Source organism: Phalangium opilio, unplaced genomic scaffold, assembly GCF_054372755.1.
Source record: "Phalangium opilio isolate 3A_F unplaced genomic scaffold, DU_Popi_V2 ptg000194l_1, whole genome shotgun sequence".
NCBI classification, from domain to species: Eukaryota; Metazoa; Arthropoda; class Arachnida; order Opiliones; family Phalangiidae; genus Phalangium; species Phalangium opilio.
The window spans coordinates 824,129-837,081 of record NW_028324212.1 but is presented as its reverse complement, the minus strand read 5'-3'; the positions used below and the strand labels follow the sequence as shown (position 1 = coordinate 837,081).

The 12,953-nt window shown below is 38.6% G+C and overlaps 2 protein-coding genes across 2 annotated transcripts; one reads left to right on the top strand and one right to left on the bottom strand.

Moving 5' to 3' along the window:
• Window positions 1–324: 324 nt before the first annotated feature.
• LOC149622307 (uncharacterized) lies at window positions 325–2,983 on the bottom strand. Its single transcript, XM_089853539.1, has 2 exons — window positions 2,353–2,983; window positions 325–2,287 (listed from the first exon to the last, which is right to left on the bottom strand). The coding sequence occupies exon 2, from the start codon at window positions 1,195–1,197 to the stop codon at window positions 850–852; it is 348 nt and encodes a 115-aa protein (XP_089709665.1). The 5' UTR covers window positions 1,198–2,287; window positions 2,353–2,983; the 3' UTR covers window positions 325–849.
• A 2,088-nt stretch (window positions 2,984–5,071) lies between these two features.
• Window positions 5,072–5,844, top strand: LOC149622306 (uncharacterized). The gene is made up of 3 exons (XM_089853574.1): window positions 5,072–5,377; window positions 5,439–5,494; window positions 5,560–5,844. The coding sequence occupies exons 1-3, from the start codon at window positions 5,159–5,161 to the stop codon at window positions 5,762–5,764; spliced, it is 480 nt and encodes a 159-aa protein (XP_089709700.1). The 5' UTR covers window positions 5,072–5,158; the 3' UTR covers window positions 5,765–5,844.
• Window positions 5,845–12,953: the final 7,109 nt, after the last annotated feature.

Below are 12,953 nucleotides of genomic sequence, written 5' to 3'. Positions count from 1 at the left end.
TTACGAATTATTAAAGCAGTATTCCAAGCATAGAGAATATGTATATGGTAAAGCAGATGACATTTTACATCCAATAAGAATGTGCCTTGGACACGTGAAATCAGTTAGCGGGGAAAAAACAGGAAATTAAGTGTATATTACCAAAAGTTTATTGATATTACTTTGGGAGAAATATAGCCTTTATGTGTTTGAAACAGGCCAGTTGTCTACCCCTCAACTGTTAAGGAGCAGGTCCCGGTCCTTCGTAGACCAATAGTGGTAATCTCAAAGAGGTAGCATTGTACCGAGCTTCAACAAATAATTTGCCTTTAATTTAACCTTCTGGCCCGTAAATGAAGCGCGGGTGTGCGTGCTTTCCTGTATGTCCCCGAGATGAGGTGCTATGACGCTGTGTTGTTCGGAAACTAACGTGAAGGCGGAGCCTGTGTCCATCTCCAGTGTGATTGGTTGTTGGTTTATGTGACATGGAAGTAAAATCGGTGGAGTTGATACACCATGGACGGTAGGTAAAGCGACGTCGTTTGCGGCGTTGGCTGTGGAATGCGGCTTGTTTGTTGAACGCATATGAAAAAGAGCATATTCTGGGGATTGATCGCCTACGATGTTTTTCGATTCTTGTTCGCCTTCGTTGATGTAATGAGCCGTGTTATCAGAGGGTCGTCTGTAGCTGTTTCTGTTTGCAGAAGTAGAGCTGTGTTTTGCTCTGTGGTTAGATTGATTTTTGTTGCGTAACGCCCTTCTGCAGGCTATTGCTAAATGCCCTTTCGTGCGATATTGATAACATTCCGCATCTTTGTACGGACATTCCCATTCGTGGTGTTTATTACTGGAGCAACGAATGCATGGAAATTAGGAGGCGCTGGTTTTGACCTCATGTTTATCATTTGCCATGGTCATCGGCAAATTCGATTTGGGCGTTATGTTAGTTGTTTTTTGTTGCTTTCTTCTGTAGTTTGATATCTTGTTAACTTGCCCCGAGTCTTGTTGTGACGTGATATCTAAGGCTTCCTTTTCTACGGTTTCCAAGGATTGTGCTATGGCTATGGCTTTCTTGATATCGAGAGCCGGTTCAGCGAGAAGACGTTTTTGGGCAGAGTCGTTGTTTATGCCACAGACCAGTCGGTCGCGTAGCATGGTGTCCAATGTATTGGCGAAGTTGCAATATTCAGCCATTTGTCTTAGACTGGCAACATACATGGCAATGGATTCTCCAGTTTTTCTATCTCGTTTATAGAATTTACAACGCTCTACTATTTCAGAGCATACTGGTTCAAAGTGTTTGTTTAAGACTATAGTGAGTTCTTCATATGTCTTTTCTATCTGGTTTGGTAGGAGCAATAAGACTTCTTACTAGAGCATAAGTTTTAACACCCATGACGGTTAAAAGCATGGCTCGCTTTTTCTTTAGAACCGCTGTGTTGTCTGCACCCGGTGTGGGATCTTCAATGACATCGTTAGCCAGGAAAAATTGGTCTAATCGTTCCTTATAAATTGTCCAAGGTTCTGTACTATCATCGAAAGGTGCAAACTGACTATATAAAGCGGCCATTGTCCCGTGGTAGTGAAGATCAATGTGGCTGCGAGTCTATGGGGATCGGCGTACGTGGTTCGTAAAGTCCGGCTTTTTCGTGAGGCCTTGGTTTAGCGTTAGGCCCGGCGTGCTACGCGATTGTTCTCTCGCGAGTGTGACTTGCTTTTCCGTGAGGCCTTGGTTTATCGTTAGGCGCGGATGGCTACGCGATTGTTTTCTCGCGAGGACTAACTACCTTCCCGAAAAATAGAAAACGCGGGACGTGAAAACGCGCATCTCCGTCGCCAATTTGTTGGGGTGAAGGTATTAGTTTAATTAATAAAGCCGTTTGTTAAACATGAATGATTTAATACTGTTGGTTGTTACAAAGAAAAAGGTATCTTATTTGCTCAAGGCTTACGCGCTGACTGAGGAGCGCTCTGTTGGTTTTAGCTAGGTTGGAGGTAATGTTTTTTATGCGCTGGTGCTGCCATCTATGACATTGTCAGAGTTAGGATGAGGCGTGAAATATAAACGGGTTTCAAACTGATATGACCCTAACAGTAAACACATTTTGGCTGTTTTACTACTTATAAATATTGAAGATGTAGCGTATCTTGAGGACGCAAGCGCAACTGATTTGAAGCAACAATTTGGTAAACTCAAAGTGAACAAATTAATACCCATAGTGTGCTACCGCGAAGCTGGGGGTCAATATTGGGTCCCGAATTTGTATTGCCCAAGCTGACGACGTCTCGAGACTTCCAATATGGTCGCCTGAAAATAAGTTAAGAGATAAGAGCATGTGACGTCACTACAAAGTTCGTGGTAACACACTATACCATTTGAAGAATGTAGCTATTTTAAAGAAGTAAACCCTGTTCATAAGTACCCAACAGCATAACAACCATGTACAATAAAGAACCAAGGATTATTTAAACATCAAAGGTAGATGTTCAAACAGTACTAAGTGGGTAGAAGTGACAAACCGGAAAATCATTTATTTTGAAGCGTAAACAAGTAATGCCATTAAGAGCGTCGCGTAACGCTTTTGAGAGTGTCCTGTAATGCCTTTAAGAGCGTCGCGTAACGCTTTTGAGAGTGTCCTGTAATGCCTTTAAGAGCGTCGCGTAACGCTTTTGAGAGTGTCCTGTAATGCCTTTAAGAGCGTCGCGTAACGCTTTTGAGAGTGTCCTGTAATGCCTTTAAGAGCGTCGCGTAACGCTTTTCAGTGTCCTGTAATGCCTTTAAGAGCGTCGCGTAACGCTTCTGAGAGTGTCCTGTAATGCCTTTAGAGCGTCGCGTAACGCTTTTAAGAGTGTCCTGTAATGCCTTTAAGAGCGTCGCGTAACGCTTTTGAGAGTGTCCTGTAATGCCTTTAGAGCGTCGCGTAACGCTTTTAAAAGTGTCCTGTAATGCCTTTAAGAGCGTCGCGTAACGCTTTTGAGAGCGTCGCCTAACGCTTTTAAGAGTGTCGCTTAACGCTTTTAAGAGTGTCGCGTAACGCTTTTAAGAGTGTCGCGTAACGCTTTTAAGAGTGTCGCGTAACGCTTTTAAGAGTGTCGCGTAACGCTTTTAAGAGTGTCGCGTAACGCTTTTAAAAGTGTCACATAACATTTAGCAGGTTTTATAAAGCTACCATAGCACCTGATCACCAATTCCTTAGCTACGTTTTACTCGGGGATAAAAATGTTTTCTTAAGAAAATATCATCTTTAAAAATGCTGTTATATTTAATTTAAAACGAACAATGAAGACTTTTTCCTTGACTTAATAATCTTTGGATTGACTTCAAAATTAAAACATATACTGAATACCTCATTTAAAATACAAGTTATTGATTTTCTATCCCGCAGTATTATTATTTAATTTCCATGTTTAATTTCAAACAGTTTTTTAAAGGTTATTATTACCGAAATTGTCCGGCAAAACTCAAGGCGACGAAACTCTATTTTGGGTGTTATTAATTTGTAAAAAAAGTGTTTTCTTAAATTACACTCTTTTAAAACTTCCATTTCGCTAAATATTAATTATCCATAAAACTATTTCATATTAATATTTATCATAATCATAAATCGATGAATAAATGCGAAATTGTTCTCTCGCCGCTCTCGCGTTAATGCATGGTACTGTATGAGACAGTTTAACTATATATAGCAATTAAAAATTTACGAAATTGTGCTAAAAATACCAGTTTAAAAAATTTAAAGTCTGAGATCTACCCTTATAACACCCGTTCCGAAAATAAGGAGTAGTTCCAGATAGATTTTACACCTTTATTAACTAAACTTTTTGTCGTAGATAATGGTCACCTTTAAAATACCAATATAATTGTTATTCATGTGAAAATGTTAAGCGTCATATAGGAGTATTTAAGAAGTACACCATTTTCACTCAAAAGAAACACTAAATCTTTTTGTTTGCACTGTTTATACGCCATTAGCATAAAGCATGGTTATCACGACTTTTCGCCCGACGTCAAGCGACAAACAAAAAAAGTAGTTACGCTGGACAGAAATTAAGTTGCGTGAGGCGATATTGGCTTTCTATTTTTCGGCCGCGTTCAACGTTAAGGCTCTGCGCGAGCCAACTAGCAAGAAGCTTGTGTCGTGACGCCATTTTCGACCACGCGTGTTAGGAAGAGAACGGTCGCGGTCCGCCATGTTTTTATATATTTAGTTGCCAATCGAGCCAGTTACTAGTACAAATCCCTGAGAATGCCGAAGTTCAATGCTGAAAGTTTCATTGAAGAGGTTGGGAACCATCCATTTCTCTATGAGACGGGACATAAATATTACAAAGACCAAAATAGAAAGACGATAGATGGGCCGTTATTAGTGCAATGTTCAGCTTGTCTGGTAAGCCTTTTTTCCATTAGTTGCGGTAACTACGCTAGGTGAAAATGCTATAACGCTGGGCGACAACGTAAAACCGAGTCTGACGTTTGACGTACAGCTGCCAAGTAGTTTTTTTCGGTCAAGTGAAAACCATGCTTAACGAAGATGAATCTGATCACCCTTCCGATGGACCATAAAAAGTGTGCAAAATTGGGCTATGATTCTCGAAAATTGTGCGGAAATGGGCATCCTCGTCTCTGCGGATACAAGCTTAATCGTATTTGAGCTATTTTCTTCAGTAGCCCCGCGTTACACTTTGCTAGTTTTCCTTTCACTTGTGTTAAAAAAAAAGAAAAAAAAACAATTTTATTATTTTCATTATTATTATTAGTTTTATGCTGTTTTCATTATGTAAAAATTTTTATTGTTGCCTATGTCCCCCCTGCTCAAAAAGGGATGTCTTCCAGAAATCGATAAGACTAACAGTTTTGCCCGAGTTGGAGTAGTAGTTAATAAATAAAAAACGGTAATGAGGAAGTGTGGCGTAAGCGCTGTGTGATTAAATTGGTTCGCAGTTATTGGAAAAAATTTCCTCGCACCGTTATATTAGGGGATATTTCACTGCAAGTATATTTGTACCTTAAAATTTGCTTAATATTGGCTAGATCATCTTGTTTCCTTGCTGCTATCTTAACCACACATAGTAATTTGGAACATCTCTTTCTAGCGTCGACGCCACCGCTGAAAGTGGCCGTTTGGGTCGGCTAATTTCACATTCCTGCCAGCCGAATCTTAAAACCAAAGTCTACGCAATGGTTGGCCGCCCATACCTTATTCTCCTAGCGGATAGCGACATTGCGGCGGGAGAAGAATTCAGTTTTGACTACGGAGAGCGGAGAACGATGGCCCTGGAAAACAACCCCTGGCTTCGCCGGAACCAGACAAGAAGCTCCGTCTCCGTAGTGGAACCAATAGCTAATTTCCCCTTGGCATCTACCAGCGATGCCGTTTACGAGCGAGCAGTCTCGCAAGTTATATTTCACCTAGTTAAAACATAGGATTGTAACGTACAACTTTTGCCCTTCTTTTTAGGAATTTACATGCACGTTTCCGGACTGCCATCGCTCTTATAAATGCCGTAGCAGCCTGTAATTAGTTTTATAACTATACATATCCTGAAACCTTTCTTTAACCGTCGTTGCATTTCGTATAGTAAACTACACGAAAAAAAGCATAGAGACCAGCTCTACATTCCATTTAGAGTGGATTGCTGCGAGAGTTATTTTGGATTAACGAACGAACGTGTACTACACGAACTTCGGATTCACGGAGTGTTCCCAGAAGGGGAACGTTTACATCTATACCTTCCTCCGGTTAGTACAATTTCTTTCAAAGTCCCTAAAATCAGTAGTTCATAATAAACCCCCCTTCGGAGGGGGAAGTACGAAACTAGTTAAAAAGCGCGTAACAACAAAGTTTCGCCGTAAAGCTCAGCGGATTTATACACCACTTAACTCCCAAAGAAATAGTTACCCCAATTTTTGGCGACCAAGCATTAACTTCCACACTTCCGCTTTAGCACTATCTTTATCTTGTGTTTTTGGGAGTGAAAATGGCTCGCGTCTGTGTCTTTCGGCGGGGTGTAAATTAAGCCTTGGCTAAGAAGTTTTTCGATGGTTTCTAGTTTCTACAAAACATTTAAACGATCGTCTTCAATTTTTTGTTGTGATATGTGTGAGTGAGAATTCCGTGGTTAAATTAAATCGGTTTGGAAAAATTTATTCCCAGTATCTTTAATCAGAGCTGTGCTAAATTAGCTGACTACTAATTGAATTAGAATTAGCAATTAGGTAAATATTAATGAACTAATTAACTAGCCAATTAGCAATTAGACATAGAAACTAATCAAATTCAATTAGAAATTAGCCATTTATTTATCAAACTAATTAATTAGAATAACTAATTTCAAATTAATTACTTATCTAATTAAGGAAAAAAAGAAACCATAAGTAACCATAAAAGTTTAAAAGTGCCCATTGATTTAGTACTTTGGTAATGCAAAGCTTAATGTTTTAATGCCTTTGAAAAACGGGTAAGGAAGCCGCGAATTATTCACGAAAAATGAAACAAGCCTCGAGCCTTCCGTCATGATAAAATTTGTCTCATTTCTTCATTTTCTTGCCACAGTTCCTATAATGGACTCTGAGTAGTAAATCCATGGGCACTGCTGTAAATTCTAGTAGGAAAACAGTCGTAATTTCGAAATGTGACAGTTACGATTTACTAAATTTTCTACTAGTGCTAGTATTCTCTCATGATTTGAGGAGCTGAAATATTTAGAGTAGCACTAAGGTTTCCTCATCGATATAATAAGGCCGATTTCATATTCAAATAGATTAATCAACAGTTAATTCCTCGATTTTTAGTTTTTACTAAATTAAATGATTAATTGAAAATCCAATTGGCTAATTAGTCAATCCTAAATCTAATTAAATTTTAATTAGATAATTACCTTTCCTATTCATACTAATTAATTAGAATTACTTCTCAATTAGCACTAAGGTAATTAAAATTCAATTTCCATTTTCAATTAGTAAATGTTGTTAATTAATTAGAAATTCAATTAGCTAACTAATTAATTAGCACAGCTCTGTCTTTAATATAAGAATTCCATCCTGTTTCTACGTCCACCATAGTCGCCATTTTTCTTAACGACGGAGATCCCAGCCAAAGGAAGTTTTGGAACCAAAACCAAGGAGTATAGATCCCATTACAATCTACTGTGAAGTTGTATGTCCATCAACAAGCTAGTCCTTTCTATGCGCAACGACAAAATCTTGTTGTTCGCGATTTTTACCATTAGCTCTATAGCCAGTTTCGTACTTCCCCCCCCCCGAAGGGGGTTTATTATGAACTCCTGCTAAAATATACAGATTGTAAGTGATCAGATGAACGCTTAATATAGGAGTATATCTTTCAGAGATGGGCCGATACCATCTTAAATCGATACCGATATATCGGTTTAGCCAAATACTGGTACCGATACCGATATTGGTATCGTATCGGCCAGTCTGTAATATCTTTGCTAAACTTTTTATAATTGATTGATTTACGGAAAACCATCAGTATGTTAGAAAGGCTAGAAATAAGTACTAGTACTGCGGCATTGTACTCATAATCAATGTGTCTACTTTGAATATTATTATCAAATACTATTCCGTTGTAAGGGTAAAAGAAATGGTAAGACAATGTTTTTTGGTGTATTTTGATCAGTGAGAATACGATTTTTCCTTCGATTCTAAATACCCGTAAAATAATATACCAGACAACAGCTTCTACTCTATGTTTCATACCCTAGCCTACTTTTTTATCTTCTAATATGTTAAGTAATCCCACAAACCTTAATATTTTAATTTTCCACAACATAAAATGAATATATATATATTAGTGAGGTTAGACACAATCCAGCTTCAGTATTTTGAAAAGTTAGCATTAAAGCTATACGTTGTTGAGGTATAACGAGAGGATAGTGTTTTCACGTCAACCGAGTTGTGAACATACGTTTTTATAACACGTATAACTGATAATTTTCATTTTGACGTTAGCAGTTTCTTATCAATAGAAAACAATAATTGCAACTCGAGGTAAATAGGTGGATAGATAGTTATTTTCTCGCCTCAAAGAGGTATAATTTTGTTTAATCAACTTGTTTCTTAATTAAATAATTTTTGCTGGAAAATAAAGAAATACTATGGAAACGTCTCTATCTTAGACTGCAAATAGTCGTAAGGACCATCCAGCGTTTAACCCTGGAAGGCCACGTAAGAGAAGGGCCCCGAAAAAGAAACAAAGCGCTCGAAAAGGCAGTGTGGTGAAAAGGTTAGTTCTAATCTTTCATTATAAATAGTCTAAAAACTAAAAATATTTTTTAAAAGCAAACTATCACGCTTTATTAGGGAACAACTAGAAAGTAATCGGAATAAAAATAATGTAAATATTCAAAATAACACAAGATTTTGATATGAAAATTATTTTTGATGTTAACTAATAATATAAAATATAAATTGACAAAATTTTTATCAATTAAACTTAATAACAAAATCAACGAAACATTGTGTCTTTTTATGTTCAGTCTGAACTGTTGCAATTGATATTTCGAGGCAGCAAAACTGAGAATAATTATGTTTACAATGAACATTTTCAGAATTGGTGGTGGGAAGGCTAAGTATAGATTGGTGCCTCGTCCCCACTAGCAAAAACTAGTCAGGCCGACACCAATCCTTACCAATTGGTCCGAAGTGTTATCGCACTGTCGGTCGACCATACTTTATGTCCAAGCCATTGAGTAGTAACTCGAATAATAATAACACTGCCTTCAAGCCGACTCAAAACTAACTAATCAAAGAGCAGTTAGAAAACTAGATGCCGTCACTAAACCGACTAATAATATTTGGTTTTTGAATTTTGACGTCACGCTGCTCAGCTCTGAGCCAGTGCAGTCACCAAAGAAAATAGTCGGGTTTTTGGATAACGTGACATAAAACGCGTGGTTCTCAGCTTGGCGAAAAGAACCTGGAGGAATTATTACAAATAGCTCTTGCTGATTCTGATGGGACTATACCTATTTAATTGGCGTGAAACCAATTGATCACGCGAGAATTTTAAGAGATATGTGAAAATTTCTAACGGCAGGCATCAAATCCCAGATATTTCCAGCCCCCAACGGCAGGTATCAAATGATTTAAGAAGCCCCCAACGGCAGGTATCAAATGATTTAAGAAGCCCCCAACGGCAGTAATAGAATCTCAGATATTCCCAGCCCCCAACGTCAGGTGATCAAATCCCAGATATTAGAAGCCACCAACGGCAGGTGATCTAATCCCAAATATTAGAAGCCACCAGCGGCAGGTGGTCACATCCCAGATATTAAAAGCCACCAACTTCAGGTGATCAAATCCCAGATATTAGAAGCCACCAAGGGCAGGTTATCTAATCCCAATTATTAGGAGCCACCAGCGGCAGGTGATCACATCCCAGATATTAGAAGCCACCAACGGCAGGTGATCAAGTCCCAGATATTAGAAGCCACCAACGGCTGATGATCAAATCCGTGATATTAGAAGCCATCAACGGCAGGTGATATAATCCCAAATATTAGAAGCCACCAACGGCAGGTGATATAATCCAAAATATAAGAAGCCACCAACGGCAGGTGATAATATTCCCTATATTAGTAGCAACCAACGGCAGGTGTTCAAATTACAGATGTTAGAAGTCACCAACAGCAGGTGATTTAATTCCTGATATTAAAAGCCACCAACGGCAGGTGATCAAATTCCAGATATTAGTAGCCCCCAGCTTCAGGTGATCAAATCCCAGATATTAGAAGCCACCAACGGCTGGTGATCAAATCCCAGATATAAGAAGCCACCAACGGCAGGTGATCAAATCTCAGATATTAGAAGCCACCAACGGCAGGTGATCAAATCCCAGATATTAGAAGCCACCAACGGCAGGTGATCAAATCCCAGATATTAGAAGCCACCAACGGCAGGTGATCAAATCTCAGGTATAAGAAGCCACCAACGGCAGGTGATCAAATCCCAGATATTAGAAGCCACCAACGGCAGGTGATCAAATCACAGATATTAGAAGCCACCAACGGCAGGTGATCGAATCTCAGATATTAGAAGCCACCAACGGCAGGTGATCGAATCTCAGATATTAGAAGCCACCAACGGCAGGTGATCAAATCCCAGATATTTCCAGCCTCCAACGGCAAGTTTCATATCCAAGATATTAGCAGCCCGCAACGGTAGGTATCAATCGATGATATATGCAGCCCCCAACGGTAGGTTTCAAATACCAGATATTAGAAGCCACCAACGGTAGGTGATCAAATTCCTGATATTAGAAACCACCAACGGCAGGTGTTTAAATACCTGATACTAGAAGCCACCAGCGGCCGGTGATCAAATCCCAGATATTAGAAGCCCCCAACAACGGGTGATCATTTCCACGATTAAAAAGCCCCCAACGGCAAGTTTCAAATCCCAGATATTCCTAGTCCCCAACGGCAAGTTTCATATCCAAGATATTAGCAGCCCTCAACGGCAGGAATAAAATCGAGGATATATGCAGCCCCCAACGGCAGATTTCAAACAAATATATATGAAGCCCCCAACGGCAGGTTTCAAATACCAGATATTAGAAACCACCAACGACAGGTGATTAAATCCCAGATATTAGATACCACCAGCGGCAGGTGATCAAATCCCAGATATTAGAAGCCACCATTGGCAGGTGATCAAATCCCAGATATAACAAGCCACCAACGGCAGGTGATCAAATCCCAGATATTAGAAGCCACCAACGGCTGATGATCAAATCCGTGATATTAGAAGCCACCAACGGCAGGTGATATAATCCCAAATATTAGAAGCCACCAACGGCAGGTGATATAATCCAAAATATAAGAAGCCACCAACGGCAGGTGATAATATTCCCTATATTAGTAGCAACCAACGGCAGGTGTTCAAATTACAGATGTTAGAAGTCACCAACGGCAGGTGATTTAATTCCTGATATTAGAAGCCACCAACGGCAGGTGATCAAATTCCAGATATAGGTAACCCCCAACTTCAGGTGATCAAATCCCAGATATTAGAAGCCACCAACGGCAGGTGATCAATCCCAAATATTAGAAGCCACCAACGGCAGGTGATCAAATTCCAGATATTAGAAGCCACAAACGGCAGGTGCTCAAATCCGAGATATTAGAAGCCACCAACGGCTGATGATCAAATCCGTACGTTGGCAGCGCCGGTAGAGCCGTAGTCAAGCCTGCTCGTAGACGGCCGTAGCAAAGGCCTAGCTAGTACGCTAGCGAATCGTAACAATTTTGATGCACTATAAGGATACTTACAGTGATCGGGAACAGTATAAAAACTAACCGCGCACCTAGAGTTAACACTCTGACAGTCTTTTATAATACAACTTGGTATTTCGGCAATTAATTTTGATTCAAATTGATCAACGAAACGACTAACGATAGAGCTAAACATTCTTGAAGACTCAAAAAAAAACCCGACCTAAATTCTTCTGCTTGGAGTGCTAAAATCTCATTGGCTAAACGCTATTTAAACCAGCCAGTCATCTGGCAGGTCTGGAAAAGCACGACAGTGAAGTTTACAGATAGGGGTTAAGGGTTTCGTCCATATAAAATTTTATTTTAGTTATAAAATGAAAACTATCGCTAATAATTTAATTTCAGTAGTACCACTATCTTTATATAAGTACTATTGACGATAAGAGACAAAAAAAGTTTATGGGTAAACCATTCCTTTAAAGTGGATACATTAGACGACTTGATCGAACAAAAGGATCTTCATGGGCTATTCGTTGAGAACTCACAGGAGATTCGCTATTTGAAAACCCAGGTAATAATACATCTCCAAGGTACCAAATCTTTCATTTCTTAACAAACTCAAGTTTTGAAATTTCGATCGTAGATCCTAACCAAAGAAGCGCAAGAAATATAAGCTACCAAGATTTTACCCAAATCCTAACCATAAGTAAAATAAAGAACAATAAAAATGAAACTCGTTAAGAGAGGTTAAGCCAAAGCCAATAGGTATTAATAAAAAACCGTCTTTGTAGACAAAGACGGGAAAGTGTCAAAGATAAGTGTTGAGAGTTAATTGCCTGAAGTCCAGATATTAAAATTTTCACTTTTGAAGACATGATTACAAAAAATCAATTATTTTAAAAAATTCTTAGCTTGGTTTTTTCACCAAAATTACTTTAGTTAAAATATTTTAATAGGAAACATGTGCATCATTTTAAAAATAGTACGCGTTTACATTTTATTTTCTCTCAAAAATTTACAATTGATTGAGTGTTCGGCCCTATAAGGAGAGTCAAATGGACCGAAAATCGTTCTTAGCTTGTGATATAAAAACCGTGTCAAATGAAATTTATCGCGAGATTTGATAAAATTTGTGGGCGATATTACAATCGTGGCGCGAGACATGGAGCATGCCACGAGAATTTCGTTAACAGGAAGGCAGCGCGTTATGCGATTTGTCGGAGGGGCTTATTTCAAATTATCCTTAAAATCTGAAGTTAATTTGAATTTTGAAATCATTCTGAGGTATTTCCTGAATGTTTCACTATGCAGACTGGTCTTATAATTACAGAAGAAGAATCGTTGAAATCTAACTGGATTTTCCACTTCACCCTCCCTTTAAGGTAAAATTTTTCTAGGACTATTATTGAGAGCATACCTAATAATTGGGTAAATAGTGTTGGAAAATATTTCGGGAAAATGAAATTTTGGAGAAAAACACTAAGAATTTTTTAAAATAATTGATATTTTATAATCATGTCTTCAAAAGTGAAAATTTGAATATCTGTTACTTCGGGCAATTAACTTTCAACACTTATCTTTCACACTACAAAGACGTTTTTTTATAGTGACTTATCTTTCACACTACAAAGACGTTTTTTATAGTGAAAGTTTCCAAACGCCTACTTGTAAATTTTTCGAGTGTTAAAAATGATTTTGAAATACTTGATGGAACCAAAAAGGCTTTGACAGTAATTCAA